The sequence below is a fragment of the Penicillium verrucosum genome (assembly GCF_028828655.1).
Source record: "Penicillium verrucosum strain IBT 35672 chromosome Unknown utg000004l_segment0_segment0, whole genome shotgun sequence".
Classification (NCBI taxonomy): domain Eukaryota; kingdom Fungi; phylum Ascomycota; class Eurotiomycetes; order Eurotiales; family Aspergillaceae; genus Penicillium; species Penicillium verrucosum.
The window spans coordinates 2,496,007-2,521,255 of record NW_026643213.1 but is presented as its reverse complement, the minus strand read 5'-3'; the positions used below and the strand labels follow the sequence as shown (position 1 = coordinate 2,521,255).

Here is a 25,249-nt window from a genome sequence, read left to right as displayed (position 1 = left end):
GAGAGAGGAATGGTATCATTTACAACTTTATAAGTCTCTTGTTTTTTCTTTTCTTTTATTTCTCTCTCCTTCATTCTAAACCAAAATATTTATAGAATAGATCATATTTTCTTCTGATTTCTACTTTTTCAAAATTGAAAAATGTTGCAGGCTTGTGGAGGAACTGTGCCTCCAAACACTGACCATGTATGGTTTAAAACTCCCCGCAACCCCTCCATGACTCTTCTAACATTTATTTTTTAAGGCCGTCAGTGTATCGCTTCCATCATGGCGGGAAAATGTCGGCTACGAAGAAGGTGAAGATTGGGTCTTAAGCAAGATGAAATGCGGTTATCCCCGATTCTTCGTTCATCCTATTATCCAAAAGCTCGCCCAGGAGATTGTTCGCCGCGTCGGTAACCCCAACCTCGAATCGGCAACCCTATTCGCATCAGTCAAGGCAGCGCACGTCTGTCGCTCCTTTCTGCTTAGCAGAATTCCCACAGAGCAGGCATACAAAACACGGATCGTCAACTTTATCCCATCCCCACATACCGAAGCCGGATCAACAGTGACGTCTTCCTTGTCGTGTGTCATTTATCCCAAGGAATACGCCTCCATTACCAAGCAGGTATGGCAACACTCGGGCAATGGAATCTCCAGTCGGCGAGGTGAGTTCTGCCTGAGGGCATTGGAGGACGGGTTTTTGGTGGAAGACAAGGGCATGGCGACTGCGGAGTCAATCTCCCAGCGTCCTTGCAAGGGACCCCGCAGATACCAAAGCGTCAGTGGAGCGAGAAAGGGCTCTGTTGGGGAATCTCTCCCCAAGTCAAACAATGAAGACGGCCGAGACTATGCTCAATTTATTGAGGAGCGGTTTGGTCGAAACCTCAGCACTTCTCTCGCCAATCAGGCAAAGCTGGCTGTTCGCAAACGTATTGCGGGTGTCTTGACAGCCGATGTTGAACTGCCCGAAGCCCTAGAGACAGCTTCATCGGAAGGTCGAGTCGCCGGCATTTCTGAGGAGGATGTCCTTCTTTACCCTTCGGGAATGAACGCCATCTTTAACGCCCATCAGACCTTGCTGGCTACTAGAGGCGATTTACCGTCAATTTGTTTCGGCTTCCCTTACACGGATACATTGAAGATTCTCCAAAAGTGGGGACCAGGTTGCGTATTCTATGGCCACGGCTCCTCAGAAGATCTGGATGATCTGGAATCTCGACTGAAGGCTGGCGAGCGTTTCCTTGGACTTTTCACTGAGGCACCAGGTAACCCTCTTCTCAAAACACCGGACCTCAAACGGATTCGCGCTTTGGCGGACCAGTATGGGTTTGCCGTGGTGGTTGACGAAACCATCAGCAACTTTGTGAACATCAACGTTTTGCCCCTGTCAGACATAGTTCTCAGCAGCTTGACCAAGATTTTCAGTGGAGATAGCAACGTCATGGGAGGAAGTGCCGTGCTTAACCCTCACGCACAGTATTATGCTGCCATCAAGGAAACTTATAAACGGGAATACGAAGATATCTACTGGGCAGAGGATGCCGTTTTCCTAGAGCGAAACAGCCGTGATTTTATTGCTCGCATTGAACAGATCAATGCTACCTCTGAGAACATTACAGCTATGTTGAAGGAGTCTCCCCTAGGTAAGGGATTCACTTCCTTGGATTGAGAGCTATACTGACAATTTCACAGTGAAAGATGTTTACTACCCGAAATACAGTCCCACGAGACCACTATATGATAGTCTCCGTAATCCCAATGGTGGTTACGGTGGTCTCTTCTCTGTCACGTTCCACTCCCAACCCGAGGCGATTGCCTTCTTCGACACCATCGAGGTCTTGAAGGGACCTAGTCTTGGGACCAACTTTACATTGGGGTGAGTACGCAGGGCTCCCTACCTTGGATTTTGCTAACTTCTCAGTTCTCCGTACGTTCTCCTGGCTCATTACGGCGAATTAGACTGGGTATGTACACCACTCGTATGTTGATCAGGCCATAACTAACATGTGTTAGGCGAGATCCTTCAATGTCGATCCGGATCTAGTGAGAATCAGTGTTGGATTAGAAGAGGTACCTGATCTGCGCTCCAGAGTACAATGGGCCCTGGATGCAGTGCAAAGTGTTCGGCAGGCAAGTGCATAGTCTACCACAATTCAATCCAAGTTGGCATCTGCACCAGACGAGGACTCGGACTTTTCTTTTAGTATATCCAGATCCGTAAATTGCAGTATATGTCACGATATAAAGCAGACTACCATAGCTTATCACACTGTACCAATGAAGAAAACGAGATCCTGCTCCGAGCCCATCACTGTCCAACGCCAAACAAAAGCAGTTTGACCTGCTAGAATGTACGATCTAGCAGGTCATCCCCTATGGTACTCACGGCCCGGCTTGTGATGCCCAGGTCTCCACTGGCGGTTTTTCTCAAAGCCTGTCGCATGGTCTCTACATTGAGGTCTCCCCCAAAACTGGAAGCGACTGGGCTTTGGGTAGCACTAGCAGTAGGGAACCGAGTGGGAGACATATCAAGCCCCCTGAAGGAGGTCGCAATGCTTGTTGGCGGCGAAGTGCCAAGTCCATGCGAAGAAGATGGAGAGCGCAATGGGGACGGGGATTGGTTGAGATCTCCTAGGCGCTCCCGAGATATTACACCAGGATGAGCTTCATGCGTTTCTGCATGCTCGGCGTTGACAACGTCGGCAAAGGAAATGAAGCTCAGTCGACGTACATCTGTCGTGTCCAGTGCTCCATAACTGGACGAGAGTTCATCTCCCTCAGTCTGGCCCAAGAGATGATCGATACCCGAGGACGACATCGATTGCTCCCCCGATAGGCCACCCGCTGGCTGATGTAGGCTATGTGTGACAATTTCGACCGAATCTGGATCGAGGCGATCATCTGTGATCGCGGCCGATGATGCTTCTAAGACAGGTGGAATATAGTTATCGGTTCGAATATGCGCAGGTATGGAAGGCGACGCCTGTCCTGACACTATATCTTCCTGCACATCTCGTTCGAATATCTGAGAGGCGGGGGAATGTATACGGGGTGGCAGATACGATGAGCTTTCGGGCGACGAGGGGTGTCTCATGTATTTAGTCGAATCATAATTTGGTGTTCGCAGAGCTTCAGATGATCTCATGGGTGATATGCAGTCATCGATGTGATTCTTGTCCCAGGTGAGAGCAGCAGGCTTCGGAGCTCGTGTGCTTGCTCCAGCAGCATTTGGCTTCTGATCTGTCTGAGCTGTATAGTCCGACATTGCAATATGATAAAACTATCAAAATCCGACAGCCATGGTCAATAGAGTCGAGTAAATGGGAGTTAGTAAAAGTCTCAGTGATGACATCGGTTGAGAGACACACGGGAGAAGACCAGGTGACAGGTGACGGGGTTTCCCAACCGGGGGATTATGTATTACCCTAATAGATTACGCCTTGTATCTGGTACTTTTGGTTTGGGTACGATGAGAAAACACTTCCGATGTATTAGATACATATGGACTTTGAAATACGGTATGATAAATACACGCCGGCCAAGGGGGTCACGAGACCAGGGGAAAAAGTTCGGGTGCGAAGCGCGAGAGATGCCAACACATCCAGTCCTTTCAAACTCCAAGTTCGGTCTTACCTTTAGGTCAGTCATACCAGTATATGCAATATCTATGAACATTTACTAACCCTTTCCTTTCTATTCCTCTAGTTTCTGATCAATTCCCCTTCCCCAATTGACCAGAAGCAATGGCGACCTTCATTGCCGCGACGAAGCGGCCATTTCTCACATTGCCATTCCTTATTCCCTCCTTGTCGGATTCATTGGCACTAGGATTTCGACGAAACCAATCTTCATACCGACGAACCAAGCAGCGACTACGTGTGAAGCCAGACTCCTCGTTTGACCCGTCCAACCTGGGTCATGATCACATTATCCATAATCCGCCATCCAGTGCTCCAAATGCCTACCACACCCCATCCAAGTTCTTGCCTGCCGATGATGTTCGGAAAGCATCTATCCTTTCTTCCACTACGACCCCCAATGCCGACGATCTTCCCGGTGTTTACAAGTCTATGCCCGAAAGAAAATATCACCTCACCCCTTCAGACATTGAAGAAATCCGCAATCTCCGCAAGAATGATCCTATGACTTGGAGCCGAAACAAGCTCGCCAAACGTTTTGAATGCTCACCCGTTTTTATTGCCATGGTCTGCCAGGCAAGCCCGGAGAAGAGAGAGATCCAAGCCCGGATCTTGGAGGCGGTGCAATCTCGATGGGGACCCAAGCGTCGCATGGCCAGAGAGGATCGTCAACTGCGGCGCGAGGCGTGGGGACGAGATGCATAGTGACCTGGTCCAACTCATTTGGAGAGAGAGGATCTGTTCTTTTTTTTTTTTTTTTTTTGTTTTTGTAAAGAAAATCCATGTATTCTAGCTTATTTGTAGCATTGTTGATGTATTCCATACCAAATATGTTTCTATTATACTATTTTCAGGGTATAGTTAGCCTACAACATATAAAATATATCATATACAACATAGTTATACATATATCCTGTCGATGTCTCAGATCAAAACCGCCCCCAGTCACATCGCACCAATAAGAAAGATTACGTGATAAGAAAGAAGTCACCTTTCTCTCTCTGTGTCGGTTACCTCAGGCCAAAGACGGCAATGCCCCTCTTTCCCCTCCGTTGTCTTCCCTTCAGACTTGCTCCTCTTTCCTCTCGATTTTCTCCAGCTCTTCGTTCTTCTATCTCCCCTCGTCGTTTCTTCTACGGCCATATCAGTGATTCCAAAATGGCGCCCTCTTTAGAGCCCTTTTTCAAGCAGTAAGTATGGCGATTCTCTACAAAGAGACTTTAACTAACAAGTCAAATAGGGTCGACGACTCGTCCAACGATTTCATCGATCGTATGTAATACTGGTTTCTCGCTTTTTGCGACTTCTCACAAGGTCCTCGCTGATTTTGGTCAAAGGTCTACGGAAGGCGGTTGCAATCCCATCTGTCTCGGCACAAGATGAGAACCGACCGGATGTGGTCCGCGTAAGTCTTGCCAATAGACTTACAAATTCAGGGGGTTAATATTTCTAGATGGGACAATTCCTTGCCGACGAACTCACAGCTCTTGGAGCCGAGGTCGAGCAACGTCCATTGGGCAAGCAGCCTGGCAAAGAGCACCTCGAGCTGCCACCCGTGGTGGTTGCGAGATACGGCAACGATAAGAACAAGCGTACCATTCTGGTCTACGGACACTACGATGTGCAACCTGCTCTGAAGGAAGACGGCTGGGCTACCGAGCCCTTTGAATTGACCATTGATGAGAAGGATCGGATGTATGGCCGTGGTTCTACCGATGACAAGGGTCCCGTTCTGGGCTGGCTCAATGTCATCGATGCCCACCGCAAGGCTGGTATCGAGTTCCCCGTTAACTTGTTGTGCTGCTTCGAGGGAATGGAGGAGTATGGATCTGAGGGTCTGGATGACTTCATTCAGGCTGAGAGCAAGAAGTACTTCAAGGATACCGACGCCGTTTGTATCTCTGACAACTACTGGCTCGGCACTGAGAAGCCCTGCCTCACCTATGGTCTGCGCGGCTGCAACTACTACTCCATCAGCATTTCGGGCCCGGCTCAAGACCTCCACAGTGGTGTCTTTGGTGGCTCTGCCCACGAGCCTATGACTGATCTGGTCAACGTACTGTCCAAGCTGGTTGACTCCCAGGGTAACATCCTGATTCCGGGTCTCATGGATCTGGTGGCTCCCCTGACCGAGGAGGAGCAGACTCTCTATGGCAACATCAGCTACACTATGGACAACCTCCACGAGTCGTTGGGTGCTGAGACCGGTATCCATCCCAACAAGGAACGTACTCTGATGGCCAGATGGCGTTACCCCTCTCTGTCCATCCACGGTGTTGAGGGTGCCTACTCGGCCCCCGGTGCCAAGACAGTGATTCCCGCCAAGGTTATTGGTAAATTCTCTATCCGTACCGTGCCCAACATGGAGAGTGAAGATGTAAACAAGCTGGTCTTTGATCATATCAAGGCCGAATTTGCCAAGCTGAACACGAAGAACACTTTGGATGTTTGGCTGCAGCACGATGGCAAGTGGTGGGTCGCCAGCCCCAAGCACTGGAACTTCTCAGCCGCCGGCAAGGCTGTTCAGCAAGTCTTCGGAGTCGAACCTGATATGACTCGCGAGGGTGGAAGGTAGGACTCGGACTCCGTTTTCCCACTAAGATAGTTTCACGGCTAACCATTGATAGTATTCCTGTCACATTGACCTTCGAGCAGGCTACCGGCAAGAACGTCTTGCTCCTCCCCATGGGAAGCTCGACTGATGCTGCCCACTCTGTCAATGAGAAGCTTGACAAGAGAAACTACATTGAGGGAACCAAGCTGCTGGGGGCTTACCTGCACTATGTTGCGGAAGAGTCTACCTCTTCATAGATATAATCATATATACAATTTTTCATCTGCTGTTTTTGCAGTCTTTGCCAAAGTACAAGCTATTTCACCATAACCTTGGAATAATATATCTATTTGCTCATCACGCGGAGAATAACTATACTATCCCCGTGTTCGAAACCGGTTAATTACTTATATTGCGCTACTTCGGCAGGAAGGGACACAATGAAAAATCCCCATGAAGCGCAGACAACTCCAAAGGATGACTGGCCAAAGAACCATCGAGGAAAATCTATAAAAATGAAAATGCATCAATCGCTGTAGCGGCGCTCGAGAATTCCAACGCAGACACCAAGTAGACAAAACACGAGCAAACGATTAAATCAAGAGCAAGACGCCGACAAGTGCAAAAGCAATTCGAGGTTAGTTGCTATACATCTGTTAGTATCATGTACAGGAATCAATAAAGAGGGACAACTTACTAGATCTCCAGAGGAGAGATCTGATCTAAAGCATAGAGCCAGTTTCCACCTTGCTCCTCTTTCTCGAGCCTGTAAATAGAATTCGTCAGTGGATATGTTATTAAGTCTAATGGGAGCGAAGTGGAAACAGACCAGTCATAAGGCCACATGATGAGATGGCCTTGAGTGTTATTAAGGAGGTCCTCTGCGCGGCCCTTATCCAGGTACTCATCTGTGCCATGGAGGTCACGCTTCGAGCCAATCGTTGTAGCTCTGCGTCTACGTCTCCGGGACTGACTTGCCGAGTTCAGATTCAGGTTCACAGCTTCAGAGTAATCGACATGAGCCGGGGTTGTTCGTGACTTCTCGACGTCCTCACCGGCGGCGACGCCATTCTCGTCACTGGTCCCGTTCGGAACATTGGCTAACAGGTTCGGGTCGGACGCCGTCTTGAGTGTGGCCTTCTCATCAATAGACGATAATGTCTCCTGCTTCGCTAGCTGCTCAGACTGAGTACGACCAGCCTCATTCCCAGACCCAACCTTTTCGTCAATTGTCTGGGGGCTCTTCGGGTCTGCCTGCGGTCCTTCGGCCCTTGGGGTAATGAAAGACATCTGAGAAGCGATCGACATAGGAGAGCTGACCGGAGTACCAGCTGGGGGAGGGCCACTTTGTTTCTGTTGAGGCTGGGCTGGCTTATTGCCTTGCTGATTTTGCATCTCTGCAAAGCGCTCACCATATGTGGCATACTCCTTATATTCCTTCCAGTTCTTCACCTCGCTGTCGGGCATGCAGCGGAACACAGATCGGTAAATTTTAGTGTTCTTCTCGGCGACAGCTTGCCATGTGTCCAGGTAGAAGCCATCGATGATCGGATCTCTCATGCAGTCGTTATCGATGAAGATACGCTTGAGGTCTGGAACAGACGGGTGGTTGTGCTTAGGACTTTCATTATCTTCCCTGGGAATGTTCAACCCGGTACCGCTAGTCTCGGACTCGCGGCTCGACGATCCATTAACTCCATGGCCTTGTGGCGGTGCATTCGCATTGATCTCGGAGTTAGGATTGGTCTCACTCGATGACCCAGGTCTGCGGTCCTTGCGGGTCAAGGGTGTTTGAGGAGGCTTTTGCTGCGATGACCTCGGCCGCTCAATAGTACCCTTCCCTTCAGGGGCGATGGATGATTGCAGGGCTTCCTTTCCACTGGCCTCTACCTCCGAATCACGACCAACGGCTAGACCAGCCCTAACAGCGGCTGCCAGATGGTCGGGGCCATCCCCCTTCCACGTCTTTCCTGTGATCAGGGTTTTCAGTAACGCGAGGGTCGGCAGTGAGTTTACGGTTCGATTTGAGGTTAGGATTAGCACCCTGCTCCCAATCGACATCATGGTTGAAGCTATACATGTCCTCAGAGCGAGAAAGGAACTCATCCTGGACACGATGCCGACGTTCCACCATATCCCTTTCATCTTGTCGTTCGATAGCCGAGGACGCCGAATTTCTTCGCTCTCGGTTGTCAACTGGCTGTTCATTCCCCTCTGCGACCTGGATCTTGCGTAGCTCTTCTTCAGTAGCAAAGTCATGTTCCATGAGTTCATCGACATCAATTCCGAGATGTTCTCTCATCAGACGCATACGCAAAGTATGTGGGAATCGACCAACAAGGTATGGCTTGCCATTCATGGACGACATGATCATATCGGTGTCTCGCACAACAGATGCAACCTCCGAATCACGTGAACCCAACATGGATCGTTCGTTGATGTTTGCTGATCCAATAATAGCAGCACGATCGTCAACGACCATGCATTTGGCGTGAATATAAAGTTGCTCAGTTACCAGTGCCTTTTGCGGCCCAATCTTGCCCCAAGTTCGCAGACTGTAGAACTGGATATAGTCCTCTGGCTCGATTCCAAGAGCACGAAGACGGCCGAAAATAGATGTCTCTCCACGGCAGATACTGCGGTATTGACACTGCATGATAAGGCGAACACTTGTTCCACCTTCACTGTCCACGGTGTTCTGGAAGCCTGGCATCAATGGGATGACAATGACGGCGCGCCATGCTTCCTCATTTTTGGCAGCTCGGACAATACGTTCAACTAGGGCATCTCCAATGAGGTTCTCGATCTTCCGGCCCTCAATCTCGCAGGTGCTGATGAAGAACTGATTCTCGATATAGACGAAATGCTCGGATTCCTCAATCAACTTCACATAGGCATTCATGATGCTGTGCTCGACAACATCGGGTGTTCCCGTCGACCACATGCTGCTAGAACGGAGAATTTGTACCTCACAAGTTCCATCAAGACCCAAAGCTTCCAAATCAGCGGGGTTGAAATCGGGTGGCGGCAACAGGAAGGGCGTCGGCCGCGTGGGCTTTCGCTGGCGAAGAATGTAGTTCCAGCGTTGTACGAAATGACGAGTAAGATCCCGAGCAGGCTGGCCCACGACATGCATGGAAATGTCATGCCATGGCATCCGGGGCACAACATTGCGATCATACATCTCCTCGTACGGCTTATCGAGGTCATAGAAATCTTGGATTCTAGGATTGGAGTAGTCCTTGCCCGGCCAGAGTTGACAATGATCTGCATCCTTTGGACCATCGGTCGTTTCAAAGCCAGTAGGCTTGTCATCGGTCAACTGATGCTGAGGCGTATCCCAACGCCCAAAGCACAGATCGATACCTCCAACAAATGCGATGGTATGGTCAATAAGACAAAGCTTCTCGTGGTGCGCCCAGAAGAAAGTGTTTTGGCGGAACTGATTCGGTGATCGCTGAACAAAGATGTTGGGGTGGAGATCAAGGAGAGAGAACTTGGAATACTCCGAATCAATGGGAATGGCGGAGTTGATGTTGCGATACATGATCACGAAGACTTTGACGCCCTCCCGAGCTTTTTGTTGCAGGAGACGGTCCAATCGCCATTTCTGACTGATGGCAGCAGGCCGACGCATGTAAAGCTCTGGACTCAGCCACCAGTCATGGATATAAATGACATCCTTTGCCTGGTTGATTGCTCGTGATACAACCCACATGTGATCTCGTGCGTCAACCAGCCACTGCGCAAAGCAGTTTTGTCGCACAGGCGCGAAACTATCGAACCGGTTGGGACGCATCCACGGAGTATTGGCAACCATGAAGCGGATTGAGTCTTCAAACTGCTGGAGTTGACGCTCATTCCGGGCCAGCAGTTTGAGCTTGCGTTCAGAGTTCTCAAGTCGAAGAGTGTGGTGCTGAGGGTGTCTCGCAGACTGCTTTGCAGACTTGGCAAGATCCTTTGGATTTTGCTTGCGAAGACTAAGCTTCGGTGTCTGAATCTTGAAATGGGCATCCACCAAGAAGACATCATAAATATTCATCTCCTCGGGAGAGTCCACGCAGACTACATAGCTGTGTCTGACCAAAAACCACTTGGGCGAATGGCGCTTTTTGACCAAAGACGGGGTAAGCGCCTTTCGGAAATCAAGACCCTTGGAGGACTGGATTATCAGGAATCCTTCCTTGCCGTGATAACTGCCCTCTGCGGCCAGACGGACACCGAGAGCGGACAGTTCCAAGAATTTGCATAGGCGATTGCTGTCAGCCCTAAAGATCAGGAACCTGATCATCTTTTGCAGATAGACCTCAAGCTTCTTTCGCTGCTTCCCAGGGTATGTCTCTTTCTTAGCTCCCGACACACCTTCGTGGGCGGATGAAGGTCCTGCGGCTGAGTCTCCTTCTTGATTTGTGATGCTGGACTTTCTTCGAACAAGCGGACCAGAGGCCCGACGCTGGTGTGGTTGTTGATTCTGCTTTTTCTTTGTCGGAGGCCTCTCTGTACCACTCATCCCCTCCGCACCAGTCTCGTAGCCACCTTCTTCATCTTCATCCTCGAATTCACTTTCAAGGCCTCGCACACCTCGCATGTAGGGGAAGGCACTTCTAGGAAATCGAGGGAGACTTGGACTGTTTTCACTCGTGCGAAGCTGGATGTACTTCTGAGTTCCCAAATGAAGCTTATACTTGAGATGCAGATTGGCAAAGTCTCTTAACGTGCGGAAGATGATCCATTTCATGCGAGTCATCCCACTCCCGTACTCCATTTCAATTCGGAAGACCAGATGACGATCACCAGAGTGGGAATCAATCCGGCTGTCCGTGACACGAACCTTCAATTGCTCCAAAAGAATCGGAATTCTTCTGCTGCCATGCTCATCTCGTTGGAATGCGCTGGCCAGTATAAGCGCAGCAGGCACGGCTGAAGCGAGTTCAGCAAGCAATTCTGCGGATTTTTTATTGTCCACTGTGTGCTCTGGCTTTCGTCGCTGTCCTATAAGTTTCAGACCAGCTTTGATTTGCTTCCATCGCTGGGCACTGGCACTTGTGCCTCGCTCGGTTCGATGGCGTCTCCAGCTCGCCGTTAGGCTTTCATCGTTTCCAGACGGTCCGGCAAACCCGGTCAATCGCCTCAAGTTGCTCGGGCGCTGTTCGTCCTGATTGCCATCTACGCGGTCAGTGTAGCTGGCCACCCGAGTATTTGCCCATGGGCGGCTCCTCATCCGCCGGCTGAGCCTCTCACGGCCTTCGTCTTCGGAAACACCTTCGCGCTGTTGAGGTGTGAAGTCTGTGGTGCTTGCTCTTCGGGGGAACAAATTAGTGCGATAGTTCTCGAAAGGTGCGAAGGAGGATGAGAAGTGGAAAGATGGTCTGCGCGTTGTTTTGGGCGTTGTAGGGGCGGTGTTGGAGCCAGCTTCTTCCTCCCATTGCTTCTTTCGCCGTTGCGTTTTTCTCTTTTCACGAGGATCACGTTCCTCGGCGCCACTCTCTTCCGCATCCGCATCGATTTCACTACCCTCTTCTTCTAGAGGCTCCGGGAAGCGGAATTCTCCCCTTTCCGACCCCGGGGTAGCTGCTATATCGCCCGGTGCTGGGCGGAAGTCCGTACTTGCGCCGCTGGGAGACCGTGAGTGTGACGCAAAGTTTGGTGCAGTAGCAAGTAGTTTCAGCTTGCCAAACAACGACTGCTTTCCTTTGGCACCCTGATCATCATCATCGCCATGTTGGGAGACGGGTCGAGAGGGGGTCGAGATTGCGACCGGGAATGGGATGCATCGGGGACCTCTGTGTCTGTATCCCTGAATTGTACACTTTGGGCACGGGATGGAGGAGACATTCCGGGGTTAGACGACTGGCGTTGATGGCGACTCCATGGTTGGTGATCCTCGGTTGACCGGTTTGGTGGTCGCGTGCTCAGGGATGACCTGCCCCTGGGTGAGCCCTGTTTCAAGGATGATGGACGTGCATTTTCCTTGTCGCCTAGTATTCCACCTGTTTCATGATCGTCTGCAGGCTGGGTAGGTTGGGTCTGCTTGATCGAGGCCGGTTTCTTGGATTCTGTGGGAGAAGGCAACGGGGATGCCAATTTTGATATGTTTGAAGCCAAAGGAGGCTCTTGCTTCTTGGTGTCGACCTTCAATGAACCAGTTTCCACATCCTTGTGGATTGAAGAGGCCGACATATTTGGATTCTGGAACTAATGCATGATGATTATCAGTTGTAGTTCACGGGGGAGGGGAGTTCAACCACTTCTACTTTGTACATACTCAATACACTGTCAAGGATGACTATGTAATAATCATTGTCCTCTCTAGAATTCCAACACAAGAAAATAAGAAAACAAGAAAAATCCAGTTATAAAAAAGAGGTTAAAGAACGTGTGTTGACATTAAAAAGGAGCATAGCTAAATTGGTTTAGAGTGGAGTTTCCCAACTGTTCTCCGACTGGAGAAGATGCGGGCGGTCAGTTTGAAAAAAAAGGGGGTTAACGTGGTACTTTTTTACGCATGCTATTAGTGGAGTATCTACGGAGTATGGAGTACTAGATAGTACATCTCTATGTATAGTATCTAGTATGGAGTATAGAATATGAACTATTGGATTAAATTGAGTAATTTTAAAAGGGGGTTTCTTCTTTAATATGAAGTAAAATCGTCCATCTATGGTCTCAAATTGGAGGACCTTGGAGTAAGTAGCAAAGTAGAATTCAAATATATATAAGTTTTGTTTTTTAGAAAAGAGACAATATGAATATAGAGAAATATAAAAAAATATAAAAAAATACACAAGTACTTCGTAATAGTCAGAACTAGTAACTATGCCTACGTAGTTATATAAAGCGAAGGCCTCGGCTTAGGTCTAGTATATACCCGAGTTGCCTGGAGATAATTTCCCGCTATCTAACTAACCCACCTCTCTTCAACATATTTCACCTTATACCTTGTGTGTGTTCTTCATATCTGTTCAACCACCATGACTGATCCATTAAATTCCTTGAATGATCCAGACAGGCCCATACCAGCCGCCATCTCCCAGAAGGTCTACGCAATTGCTGGTATCTCAGTAACGGTCTTTGGACTGGAAGAGCTTCGCAAAGAGGCCTCAGAGGTCGCATGTCTATGGCTTCTTCACCCCAGATTAGCCACTCAGGAGCGTATGACTGGCATTGCCAATTCCGCCATCACCGACTGGAATACTAGAAACCAGGACACCCCCTCGGCCAAAGGTCTGATTGCTGTCTCGTTCGACCAGCGAAACCATGGTACCCGGACGGTCAACCCTCTTGCCAATGAGTCTTGGAAAAAGGGAAACCCTCGACATGCCCAGGATATGTTCTCCATCTTCCGTGAGTAAAACAGACTTGTAAAAATAAGATACGATATGCTAACTCTAGCTAGAGGGCACTGCAAGAGATACATCGGTGCTCATGGACTACCTTCCATCCTACACATTCCCCAGTGGTGAGCATAAGATCACCGAGAACTTAGTTCTGGGAGTCTCATTAGGCGGGCACGCAGCATGGAGCTGTCTTTTGCACGAGCCTCGAGTCAGCGCCGGGGTTGTCATCATCGGTTGTCCGGACTATATCAATCTGATGGCAGACCGCGCACGGCTTTCGAAGCTACTATCATGGACTAAGAGTGACCCGCCTGGCGCGGAGGTCCTTGGCTCAGAAGCCTTGCCGACTTCTTTCCTAGAGACCGTCAACCGATATGATCCCGCCGGTATGATGCTGCAGCATGTGGATTGTGGGCCATCGACTGGTCCTTTGCGCAAAGGCCCGTTGCCTCAGCCTTCAGAAAGTGAGCAGCAGGTGCTTCGGCCAATTCTGACTCGTACCTTGGCTGGCAAGCGCATTTTGAATCTGTCCGGTGGCAAGGACAAGCTTGTTCCCTATCATCGTGGAGAGCTGTTCCTCGACTGGTTCAAGCAGACTATCTCGTCCGATGGGTGGTTCGGCGATGGTGCGGTGTCTTTTGAAGATATCATTGACCGGGAGGCGGGCCATGAGGTCACTCCTAAGATGGCCGATGAGGCTGTTCGGTTTATCAGTGAGACATTGGCCGCCGGTCCCGATAAGGCGGGTCGACGGGGTTCGGTGCGAGAGTCGAAGATTTGAGCACTAGGCTATGGTGAACGTTTCGATGTCTACATAGAATGAAATTAGATGTGATATGATCGGACCTATCAGTTCGGCAGTTTTGCAACCGTAATCGGACAGATTGGAATAGACCCCAAAATCTACGAAGATGACCGTAGCTTTTAAACAGCGAACCTGTGCAATAACCTTGGGAAGCCTTTTCAGGTCCCAACAAGGTAGCCTCAGTCATCCTACACGAGCGTGGTTCAGGATTTCAGAACCAACACTCTGCCCTCCAATCATGATAATGGACATGAACAACAGTTGAAAAAAATCCTCCTTATGGTATTTGTTTAACACACTGATGAAATCGTAAGGGCATTCGGAGGCCATATGCTATGCTGATTGCATACAAAAAAACCCTTTTTATTTTCGACCGCCCGAACCGACTTGGTTTCGGTTCGGGCAGATCTCATTTTGAGTTCCGATCGTCCTCCATGTTGGCGAACGAACACAGCTAGGGCTTCAAATTGCCCCTATTCACCCGCCTTCCCAGAAATTTCTCGACGAATCAACGCTTATGCGACGAGCTCAACAACACCACCGGCGGCCTTGATCTTCTCCTCGGCGTCACGGCTGACGTAGCGGGCACGGATGACGACGGGAATCTGGGGGAGACGGCCCTTTCCAAGAACCTTGGAGTAGCCGAGGGGCAGGAGGTCGATGACGGGGGCGACATCGGTCTTCTGGCCGCTCAGGTAGGCGTCACGCTGCTCGGCGGGGACGAGGGACCAGAGCTGTGAAAAAAGTCGCAAGTTAGCGATAATTGTCCTTCTCAATCAAATTCCCGTAATTTTTCATATTGTTGTCGATTGGCCTCCCTGCTCTTTGCATATTGTCGCCATTTGCGCACTTCCGCCTCCAGACCAATCCACAATTTCTTCCTCATATCCGAATCGACTCGCAAGATGTAGATGTAACGTACCTTATCGACGTTGATGGTGGGCTTCCAGAACTGCTGGTTGGTCTTGTGGAAGTAACGCATACCAACCTTACCGAAGTAACCGGGGTGGAACTTGTCGATGTTGGTACGGTGGTGGTGTTGACCACCGGCCATACCGCGACCACCGGGGGACTTGCGGTGCTTGCCGACACGACCGTAACCGGCAGACACATGGCCGCGGCTGCGAGAGAATGAGAGGTTAGTGATATGTTGGTGTGATATTGCGACTGGGCTATGACGAATTTGGCTCTTCTGGTCGCGATCGACGAGAAAAGAATTCGATTCAGACGGCACAGGAAAGGGTGTCGACTCACTGCTTCCGGGTGTTCGAGAAACGGGTAGGCATCTTGTCGGCGGGGGTGTGACAAGACCGTTGATGTTTGGCGTTGAAGGGATCGTTCCGTCTACAGGATGTTGAAATCCAGGCTTAGAGTGTGCGCTAACAAATTCGCTTGTCCCGTGATCGTGGAACCCTAGCCCTGGCTTTGTCAGAACTTATGTCATATGTGACATACACCGCCTTCCTTCAATTCTGCCAGTATTTTACAACTTAGGGCTTTTGCTACATCTGCCAAAGCATCCAACGAGTGCAGATTTTATGGGAAAAACAAATGTTGCTGTATCATTTGTAGGGGTTTTTCTTTTTTATAAAAAAAAATTGTATTTTTTTATTACAGTGCATATCTCGCTATCGCCCTTTTTCAGCGAAGAATTTTGAAAGTCTTTGCACAGTCATCTGAGCCGCCCGCGTAGGAGGTGCTGGGACCAAGCTTCCTCTAATCCAACCAGGCAGTTTTTGCTGGATCCGTGGCGACTCATACCGGCGGTCAATCATAATGATAGCAGCGTAGTCATTCACGTGTCTGATGGCTCGACCGATGCACTGGTTCACTGCTCGCATGCATGAATTCTCGTAAAAGTCCCTGCCCACTGCCTTGCCCGCTGCTTTTCGTTCTGGCTCGGACCCAGACGTCTGTTTGTAGGCTTTCTCCTCCAAGTACTGGATTTTGGCCTGCCATACAGGGCTGCGGATATTAGGAAATGGTAGGCCGATGATAAAGACACCTCGCCCTAGCTTGTCGGAGAAATTAATGCCTTCTGACAACTTGCCACCTACGATAGACAGAAGCAAGGCTCCTGATCCCGATTCAACAGCTTCGGTATACTCTCGCAGCAAATCGTCCGTAGTTGTCACTGCTTCACGAGATTCGTAGAGAATCTTCTTCTTTCGTTCCAGTAGATTCAGAGTACTTTGGCCGTTCCCGTTGGGTATAGGCTTCTTCCAGACGCTCAGAACATGACTGAGATAGTCATAACTGGGGAAGAACGCGACCACCCCGTCTGGGATGACTTGACAGAGGGTTGCTATCGTACGCCCAAGATCGGTGATCTAGTTGATACGTAAATAACACGACTTTCCGCCGTATGGACTTTGGTACATACCATCTTTTCAGAATTTCGTGCCTCATATGTAAAATCAAATTCGTTCCCCATCAGTCCTTGAGTCAAGGATTGCGCCACCAAGTTGGATTTTGGAATGACGTGGCCATAACTGAATGCCCCTAGTCGTTCCGGGGGCAGATACGAAAACAAATGATTCACATAATCTGACATCTGTTGAAAGCATTAGAGAGCTGTGATATCAAAATACGAGCCGTACTTACAGGAGACATAGTGCCACCGGCTAGAATGACGGCCCTAGCGTCTTCGGCAATTTCCCGAAAGTGGTTCGTAGGGTCAAGAAGCATGTATTTCAACAAAACATCGTCTTGACTTTTCTGAAAGAAGAGTCGCCCCTCTTCCGAGGGGTTCATAAGAGGAAGAAGAAAGCTTTGAATATGAAACAAAACCGGCATTGTTGTTTTATCCTTGGGCCGACCAGGTTGTGTCTGTTGTGAGGATTCAAGATAGCCGTCAACTTTCCGGGCGAGCTTGCTCTCTTGCAGATATCTGGAGAGCTTGTAAGGGTTGATTTGGTCAACTCCCTTTCCAGCCATGAGATCTGAGGTTTGCACTGAGCCTTCCAGTACTCCTTTTTGCTGAGAGATGGACTTCATATGCTCCGCAATAGAGCTCACCAACCGGATGACTTGCGCAACATAGTTTCGATTCTTCCCTTTTAATCTGTTCTTGAACTTGCGGGCATATGTTGTCAACTGCCCGATGGCGGTCTGTAATTGACTTAGTGAGACAGTTACCGAATGAATGCCAGCTATTGCATCCATGAGGTTGTGGGCTTCATCGATGATGACAATGTGACCTTTGACGGAGAGATTGAGGGCCTCACGAGCTGATCTTTGCAGCAACAAGGGATATGGAAGTGTGACGATCTAGACTTGGATTAGAGCCGAAGTTATACCTGTGACTGGGTGAAACTGACCTCGCTGTGTTTGATAACTGGACGAGACGCATAGTAGGGACATATTCCGAGCTTTTTCCCAACCTGGGCAATGTCTTCGATGTCTTTGACTGTCGCCAAAGCATGATCCCTGAACTCAAGCGCCAGAGCCTCATCGTCTTTGGAGGGAATAAAGGAACACTTCTTGTCGGCTGCAACACCCGCTTGCTGTAAATCCAAACATCTTTCGTTAATTGCGGTGTTGTTCTCCAAGGCCCGGACTTTGGGGTTGATGCACAGGTTCTTTCTGGACCCTAGCGACAAGTGTTTCACACGCTCTTCAAGTTTGGAGAGGTCATTTTTGCTCTCTGGATCGAGATCGCTAGGTATACTAGATGGGAAGGCGACCCGTCGCAATTCACCGGCAAACTGGCTTAGCTGGGAATGTGTTCTTGAGCAAAAAAAGATCTTGATCCCGTCATCTCCGTCATCTTCTTCATCTTTCTTTTGTGTTGAAAATTTCCCTTGAAACCGTTCCAGCAAGGCTAAAGTGTTTGCAGAGAGACCATCGGAATTCCCAGAGTTATTCTGCTTTTTCTGATTGTCTGTGTCGCTATCATAGTCATCAAGAACAAATTGATCGTCATCGTCAACGAGTTCCAGTGCTGAGTCGTCAAGTCGCTATTTTCTAGTTAATATAACGATCTTGCATTTACTGGGGAACACAGACATACCTGCTTTTTACGGGGTCGGTCTGCGCTGTCCTGGGCCTGTTTCAAACGCTCTTCCTCTTGTCGAATCTTGGCCAATCGGGCCTCAAATTCTTGTCTCTTTTCGGTAATAGCACGCCTAGATTCCCTTTTGGCGTGTTCTATCATCCACTCGGGCTCATCGTCATCGCCTGGAATGTCAGACAGTTGGTATGTAGTCATATGTTTCACATTGGGACCCACATGTTGCATCGACGGTTTCCTGGAAGGCCTTTCGCTTGTGATCTCGAAGCCAGGTCAAAGAACCACAGATTAAACTTAGAGATTTTCCAGTACCTGTATAACATGTTAGAAAAATAAAATAAAATAAAAGTAGTTCTAGCTTACCAGTGGGGGATTCAAATACAGCGATCTTGCTATCTTCCAGGCAGGTGTAGAGGGCTTGCATAAATTGTAGTTGAATATCGTATGGCGTATAGGGATGATGGAAATCCATAACTAGTGGGTGGGGATGGGGATGATATTCAGTAAGAAAGGAGGTACATATGTATGGAGTACTCTGTATAGTCTCGTAAAGGAAGGTAAAAGGAAAAGATAAAAACACAGAAGGGAAAAGGAGAACGTTGAAAAAAAAAAACAAAAACAAAACAAACCTGAATTACACGTAGAATATGAGGACGGGGTGGAATTGACGCCGAAAATGACCGATTTTGATGCCAGAAACGGCTGCCTTTCCATAACTTTGATGCCCTCTGACCGCCTACGGCCCTGTAATACCACTATTCTGCACCCTAGCACTGTTACACCTTCTATACTACATGTACCTAGGTACCTGGGCATGTTTGGTAAGTAATTTAAAGTTAACTTATTCGGTAAGTGGCCATCTGCAAAACTCGTACGTTAGGGTCTATAATTTTTGTAAATACAGAGAAGTTGAACAGGTTGATCGAACCCCTACATTTTACAATACGGTCAATACCGAGGCATTTACATTACAATAAATGAATTGGATCAATCTAAATAACTATGTTGTATATCGTCGATTCTTACAATGCAATGCCATGAAATTGATCAAAACTCTAGTCACTCCTTATTAGTTGCCTCAGAATTATGACAGCATATTTCAGCACAGAATACCCTCAATTCACCTAGCACTCGCATCGCAAGAGCGCTGTGATCTTTGATATACTCAAAAATGAGGAACAAGTTTGAATTCTGTCAATATATTCCTCTGCTGCATTTGAGCCAAGACGCTTTGCCTCTGCTGCAAGGGTCAAGGCAGCAGAAAATAAGGCAGAGGTTGTTGCCCTAAGGAAAGACGAAGTGGAATATTTAGTTGAACGGGTCTTATTATGAAAGCAGAAGAAGGAATGAGACTCACCATGGACGATGGCGTGCCAACACAACCTTGTGTTGCTTGACCATGGACACAATTGTGTTGGCCGAGTCTAAACATATTGCCTTGGATCTTACAAGAAGGACATCTGAAGAGGAGGCCCATCGATGTTGTAGGACTCGGTTAACCTTCATTCGACAGAACAGAAATGAGAGAGACAAGGTAGTTTGTTGCCACAATACCCAAGGTGGATATTGTTCCCTGTCTTGGCCTGGTCCTCCAGTGATCTCGAGAAGATGAGATGGCAACTGTGAGATAATATTGGCCAGGGCTTCATCCGTTGTCAGAACAAGGTCTTCAAGAAGATTATCTCCACCTAGATTTTCAATGGCCGACATTTGGATTCGAAAGCGATAGTTCGATTGTGCTAAGAAGATCATAGCATTGTGATAATCCACTGGACGTGGCGTTTTGATGGCTGTATTCGGCTCGTCAATTAATTCTGTCGCTAACTCTTCATCTGATAGGACCAGTGGTAGTCTAACATTGAAGTCCGCTTCGTGGATGCAGGGCGGATGCGCTGGTATGGACAGCCATTCACAGATGATCAAGGTCCACCAAACTCGTCGACTGATCTCTTGCATAACAGGGTCGTTGGATACCATGGGAGGCTCCTGATCCATTCCCAAGATCTGCCCTATCCTTATTCCTGTTACTTGAAGAACTGGCTGAAGATTAAAGTCCCCAACATTTTTGGCCAGCCCGATCAGTATGGCAATGGCCTGCACTATCCTGAAATCAGGATTCCGCATGAAGTCAGCCTCGTTGAGGAAGAAGAGCGCTGTGTTATACCAGTTTTGAACAAGCTCAGGTGTATTTTCTATGATGCATTAGAATTGAGAAGTATTGGCTTGACTGGGGAAATGTGTTGGGGGGGGGTGAAACCTAGAGGTAGTCCCGCTTTTCTAGCTTCATCCTCGTCCATAAACATAAGACTCATCTATGATTGATCAGATTCGTTGGTCATAGGAAAAAAAAAGAGGAAATATTTTCTCACTGCTATAAAGGCAAAATATACAGCAAGCCAGAGAGTATCGCCATCGAGGAACATCCCGCTCATCCAAGCAGACTCGTGCTCTAGCTCGAATGTTTGCAGATGAACAGCGAAATGGATCCATGAGGTCCACGTAAAGCCATGATGCAATAGAACATCACTGCAGGCTTTGCTTGGCATCCGGATGTCTGTTCGATTCCACACCTTCTGATGATAAGCGCTTTTGCCATGTTGCAAATTCGTCTGGGTTTCGAGCATTTCAATGATGTTTTCCCATCTAGGGTATGTAGAAGAAGTTGTTTTCCGCTGTCGAAGTAGGCTGGGTTTGAATAGCTCGGCCTTTAGTCGATCGTTTTCTTGTTGGAGTTCAAGATATGATAGAACTCGCTCTTTCTGATTTGCACTGTCTCTATCTTAGAACTGGTTTAACATTTATATACCATATTGCTTGACACACCTGGTAACTTGGCCTTTGACTTTGACAACTTCTCTTGCACATGTGGTTTCAAGGCCTCTTGCGAGACAAGTTCCACATGGGATCTGCTTGTCGCATCTCACCCGACGTTTAGCACAGCTAGAGCAAGCAGTGGGTGCCCGTTGACTCTTTCTGGCTGTCATTGAGAATATAGGGAAAATCAAACAAACCTCAAGGCATAAATGCAATGCTGGAGGTATTTATCTATGACTTTGGGGGACATCCTTCCAAGGGGTTGAGATGATTGGCCTTGATAAACTTGGGGCTTTCGGTGATTGGCTAATACGATTACTCCTTATCGAGATTATCGAGTTTATCTGGCTTATCTTATCGAGGCTGTAGGGCTGCCGAGGTCACGAGAGAGGTATTTTAGCGTGATAGAATCGTTGGCTACGACTGAAATGTATATAATATCCCTTTAGTTAAAAGTTCTCCGTTATTCTTTTTCAAAAAAAATTAGAAGTCATGCCCTGAAAAGGATGCAAAATATACGCTCTCACATATGGATGAAACTAGTGACATGAGAGGTCAGCATTGGAATGTTGGAATGTTACGTCGGAAGTAATTGATTGAGATAGGAAGAGGGAAACTATCTAAAGCTGTGGCGGTAGAAGATATAAGCTGCAAGCAGATGATCTAAAATCCAGCATTTAGTAGGGAATTTTCCCTGCCAACTTTAACACCAGGTCCGTCTCAATCGGCTCCTCATTAAGACGCTTTGTCAGATCCCCTTCTTTCTCTTCTGGACGGTGTTCGTCACTAGTTTCCGTGAATAGATTGTCATGGGGCCAATGAGTCTATTCAAGAAGTCAATGAACCGCTCGTTTATACAGAAGAGACAGGATACCTACCGTTCCAATTCGCTGGTCGAACAGTTCGCCCTTTTGCTGCAAGATATCAGCTGTCGCAAAGGAAGCTGGTGTATAGCATGCATCTATGACAGTTAGAAAGTGACCCCAATTGGAAAGGGGAGGAGTACTCACAAACAACGGCGCGTACGTTTTGAGTGGATGGAACACAATTGAAATGCATAGTGCGAGAGTCCCAGAGAATCAGATCCCCGGCTTCAGCAGTGACCTTATGAATCTCACAGCCTCTTTTCTCGAACCACTTCACCTCACCCTCGTCAAAGCCAAACCAATCGCTAGGTCCCCATGTTTCTCGGCCAATTGTACCGGAGTGGGTCTTAAAGAACTCGGGCATAAGCTTTGTAGATCCCTTCATGACGAGAAGACCACCATCCTGAGGACCGTTTGGGGCAAAATTGAGAATACCCTGGACGCACTGCATGCCCTCTCGCAGTGGGCTTTGGTCAATATGTGGCCAAGGCTGTGTTTGTGGCAGAGTAGTACCAGATGGAAGCGTGAAGTTCATTCCATCAAAAGAGACCAGAAGCTGGTCAGTTCCCCACAGTTTTGTGAAGGCTTCGATTACTCTGTCCTCCCTGATAAGATCAGATTCTCAGATGTGTATTGTTAAGATATGGAAATTGGAGACTTACGTTCGGGCCTCCCATATAAACTTCTCATGTTGGATACGATATCCATGATACATTCCCCCCTTGATGTGTGTTGGTAAATGTTGTTCAGTCCAAGTCGAGCGATTGTTCCTATCAAACCCTAAAGGGAAACTTTCCAACCACTGAAACATCTTGTCGATGTAGTATTCACATCTCTCTGGCGAGATGGTGTTTTTGACCACAACGTATCCATTTTGGAACAATTCATCTCGCCAGTCTCCGTGAACTTTGGAATCATCCACGGTGAGTTGATTAGCCGTTCGATGAGGCATGTTATAGGGGTAAAGTTGGGTGCAAAATTGAGTACAAAAATACAAAACCGAGTGACGATAATAGAAATGATTTGGACAAAGTATCTTAAGAAACGTACTTTATGTTCTTTACCTCTTCTATATTTTAAAAAAAAAGCCCAAGTGTGATAATCCGGGGATGTCCCTCGGACCAGTTGACGGAAACTACCGCGTAGATAAGCCAAAACTCGCGCGAGTTTCGCGCGAGTTATAATAAGGATTATTGTTCTTGATAATTTCGAAGGACATCGATAAGTTCTTTGATCATACAAATTGTACTCTTAGATATATCCATTGATCATGACAGGATATAAGTTTGATAGATTCCCTTGGTTCTTCCCAGATCAATGCCATCCTGCTCTGTGTTAACCTTGGAGATCAACCTCCACTATGACTACCCCCGTTCAGGAATTCCAAACTCAACGCTTCGCCAAATGGTGGAAAGATCTTGGTCTTTGCAAGCTACTAGCATGGCAGGCGACTATCCTTATATCACAGATGACCACTGGTTATGATGAAAGCGTGGTCGGAAGTTTCCAGTCCATGAAGCCCTGGGTTAAAGGTCCATCGCTCATTTGTGCAATTTTCGAGACCGAAGCTGACTATACCACTCTCTCACCAGATATGGGATACCCCGATTCGTCTAGAGTTGGACTCATAACATCTATTGTCTTCGTTGGGGGTTTGTTGGTGCTCTGGTTGCCTCACCCACGGCGGACTACTTCGGACGCCGAGTAGGCATGTTTGTCGGATCAACCCTGACGTTTGTGGGAACTATAATCCAGACAGCTGCACAAAATGTTGGTATGTTTATTGGTGGTCGCTTTTTGATTGGCTTTGGGATTAGCTTCACATGTGTTGCTGGCCCCTCGCTGCTCTTCGAACTGGCTTATCCGGCAATGCGTGGCACAATCTCTTCTTTGGTAAGGGAACCCCTTACTAATATATTCGAACTCTTCACCATGCTCTCTGCTGAGCTAATTTTCTTTTTCTTAGTTCAATGTACTTTGGTACGTAGGCTCCATCATTGCGGCATGGACGACGTTCGGCACGGGATACATGTCTACCAGCTGGTCATGGCGTATACCGTCGCTTATCCAAGGAGTTCCCGCACTGTTTGTCATGATGTCTGTTCTTTGTGGTCTACCCGAAAGTCCGCGATGGCTTTGTTCAAACCAGCGTGTAGAAGAAGCCCAACAACTGCTTGCAAAATATCACAGCAACGGCAACTTGCACTCGGCTCTTGTGATCCATGAGATGGAAGAGATTCGTATTTTGTTGGAGGCTGAAGCAACCGCCCAAAAGAGTGGTCAAAGTAGCTGGAGCGTTCTCTACCGGTCACCAGCAAACAGGAAACGAATTGCCCTGGTGGCTACTATTGCCCTCTTGACCCTCTGGAATGGCCAGGGTGTAATCGCATACTACTTCAGCCCCATCTTGACCAGCATTGGTATCACCTCTACACCTCAGCAAACCAGCATCAACGGTGGCTTGCAGGTCTGGAACCTGCTCTTCTCCCTATCAGGAGCTTTACTGGCGGACCGAATCGGTAGACGAACTCTCTGGATGATTTCATTCATCGGGATGATCCTCGCCAACGTCCCATTGACTATATCATCGGCCATGTATGCTCAGCATGGATACAAGGGAGCCTCATATGCCGTTGTGATATTTCTGTTCCTCTACGATGCGGCCTTCAATTTGGCCAGCAATCCACTTCTTTATTGCTATCCGACGGAGCTTCTGCCGTTTGCAATTCGGGCCAAGGGGTTGAGTGTTCAAGTGGCCGTCTCACAGGCAGCGCTGACTATCAATCAATATGTGAACCCTATTGCACTGGATAGAATTGGATTTTACTACTATATTTTCTACCTGGGAATGCTTATCCTCGGGGTAAGTGCAATTTCTCCTACCCTTTCCATTTCCATACCTCGTGACATTGATACTCTCTACATAGACTTGTATTATATTTTTCACGTTTCCAGAAACGAAAGGAAAAACCGAAGTTGAGCTTGCAACTCTTTTCGAGGATCCCAAATTGGATCGTGCAGACCCAATAACGCTTGAAGGGTTGGAAGCAGCACTCGATCATGGCCCAAAACCCTGTGAGAAGAGTGCGGTAATTACTAAGAATGAGGCGTCGAACTCACTTCTAATGTGAGATCTGAGTGTGGAGTGATAGTTATGTTAGGCTTGCGTACATTGTGCAAATAACCACACCATATGGTGTGAATTTTGGTTATGCATATATGATAGTCCGATTATATA

At 48.0% G+C, this 25,249-nt stretch overlaps 11 protein-coding genes across 11 annotated transcripts; 5 read left to right on the top strand and 6 right to left on the bottom strand.

Moving 5' to 3' along the window:
* Window positions 1-141: 141 nt before the first annotated feature.
* On the top strand, window positions 142-2,127 carry N7516_010347 (cystathionine gamma-synthase; the record flags this gene model as incomplete). Its single annotated transcript, XM_057223066.1, has 5 exons — window positions 142-186; window positions 245-1,628; window positions 1,678-1,861; window positions 1,907-1,949; window positions 1,999-2,127. 5 exons carry the CDS (start codon window positions 142-144, stop codon window positions 2,125-2,127), a joined length of 1,785 nt encoding a protein of 594 aa, XP_057070287.1.
* A 202-nt stretch (window positions 2,128-2,329) lies between these two features.
* N7516_010346 (uncharacterized protein) lies at window positions 2,330-3,250 on the bottom strand (the record flags this gene model as incomplete). Its single annotated transcript, XM_057223065.1, has 1 exon — window positions 2,330-3,250. One exon carries the CDS (start codon window positions 3,248-3,250, stop codon window positions 2,330-2,332), a length of 921 nt encoding a protein of 306 aa, XP_057070286.1.
* Window positions 3,251-3,728: 478 nt separating this feature from the next.
* On the top strand, window positions 3,729-4,328 carry N7516_010345 (mitochondrial 54S ribosomal protein mL58; the record flags this gene model as incomplete). The annotated part of the gene is made up of 1 exon (XM_057223064.1): window positions 3,729-4,328. The coding sequence occupies one exon, from the start codon at window positions 3,729-3,731 to the stop codon at window positions 4,326-4,328; it is 600 nt and encodes a 199-aa protein (XP_057070285.1).
* Window positions 4,329-4,655: 327 nt separating this feature from the next.
* N7516_010344 (M20 family dipeptidase) lies at window positions 4,656-6,438 on the top strand (the record flags this gene model as incomplete). Its single annotated transcript, XM_057223063.1, has 5 exons — window positions 4,656-4,813; window positions 4,864-4,895; window positions 4,961-5,028; window positions 5,077-6,194; window positions 6,251-6,438. 5 exons carry the CDS (start codon window positions 4,656-4,658, stop codon window positions 6,432-6,434), a joined length of 1,560 nt encoding a protein of 519 aa, XP_057070284.1. The 3' UTR covers window positions 6,435-6,438.
* A 377-nt stretch (window positions 6,439-6,815) lies between these two features.
* pld3 (phospholipase D) lies at window positions 6,816-12,357 on the bottom strand (the record flags this gene model as incomplete). Its single annotated transcript, XM_057223062.1, is given in 5 exon segments — window positions 6,816-6,822; window positions 6,875-6,943; window positions 7,007-8,142; window positions 8,171-11,974; window positions 11,986-12,357. The coding sequence occupies 5 exon segments, from the start codon at window positions 12,355-12,357 to the stop codon at window positions 6,816-6,818; spliced, it is 5,388 nt and encodes a 1,795-aa protein (XP_057070283.1).
* Window positions 12,358-13,148: 791 nt separating this feature from the next.
* Window positions 13,149-14,295, top strand: N7516_010342 (uncharacterized protein; the record flags this gene model as incomplete). The annotated part of the gene is made up of 2 exons (XM_057223061.1): window positions 13,149-13,521; window positions 13,574-14,295. The coding sequence occupies 2 exons, from the start codon at window positions 13,149-13,151 to the stop codon at window positions 14,293-14,295; spliced, it is 1,095 nt and encodes a 364-aa protein (XP_057070282.1).
* A 539-nt stretch (window positions 14,296-14,834) lies between these two features.
* On the bottom strand, window positions 14,835-15,605 carry N7516_010341 (60S ribosomal protein uL15; the record flags this gene model as incomplete). Its single annotated transcript, XM_057223060.1, has 3 exons — window positions 14,835-15,053; window positions 15,242-15,440; window positions 15,574-15,605. The coding sequence occupies 3 exons, from the start codon at window positions 15,603-15,605 to the stop codon at window positions 14,835-14,837; spliced, it is 450 nt and encodes a 149-aa protein (XP_057070281.1).
* Window positions 15,606-15,947: 342 nt separating this feature from the next.
* Window positions 15,948-18,755, bottom strand: chl1 (DNA helicase; the record flags this gene model as incomplete). The annotated part of the gene is made up of 7 exons (XM_057223059.1): window positions 15,948-16,649; window positions 16,703-16,873; window positions 16,924-17,589; window positions 17,640-18,278; window positions 18,332-18,498; window positions 18,551-18,643; window positions 18,695-18,755. The coding sequence occupies 7 exons, from the start codon at window positions 18,753-18,755 to the stop codon at window positions 15,948-15,950; spliced, it is 2,499 nt and encodes an 832-aa protein (XP_057070280.1).
* Window positions 18,756-19,455: 700 nt separating this feature from the next.
* N7516_010339 (Zn(II)2Cys6 transcription factor) lies at window positions 19,456-21,315 on the bottom strand (the record flags this gene model as incomplete). Its single annotated transcript, XM_057223058.1, has 5 exons — window positions 19,456-19,615; window positions 19,689-20,523; window positions 20,589-20,643; window positions 20,722-21,106; window positions 21,155-21,315. The coding sequence occupies 5 exons, from the start codon at window positions 21,313-21,315 to the stop codon at window positions 19,456-19,458; spliced, it is 1,596 nt and encodes a 531-aa protein (XP_057070279.1).
* A 507-nt stretch (window positions 21,316-21,822) lies between these two features.
* On the bottom strand, window positions 21,823-22,963 carry N7516_010338 (phytanoyl-CoA dioxygenase family protein; the record flags this gene model as incomplete). Its single annotated transcript, XM_057223057.1, has 4 exons — window positions 21,823-21,969; window positions 22,024-22,106; window positions 22,156-22,616; window positions 22,674-22,963. The coding sequence occupies 4 exons, from the start codon at window positions 22,961-22,963 to the stop codon at window positions 21,823-21,825; spliced, it is 981 nt and encodes a 326-aa protein (XP_057070278.1).
* Window positions 22,964-23,371: 408 nt separating this feature from the next.
* On the top strand, window positions 23,372-25,136 carry N7516_010337 (uncharacterized protein; the record flags this gene model as incomplete). The annotated part of the gene is made up of 4 exons (XM_057223056.1): window positions 23,372-23,663; window positions 23,720-23,904; window positions 23,978-24,874; window positions 24,939-25,136. Coding segments are annotated over 4 exons (1,572 nt in total), but the record flags the coding sequence as incomplete, so codon positions are not given.
* Between the last annotated feature and the right edge of the window lie 113 nt (window positions 25,137-25,249).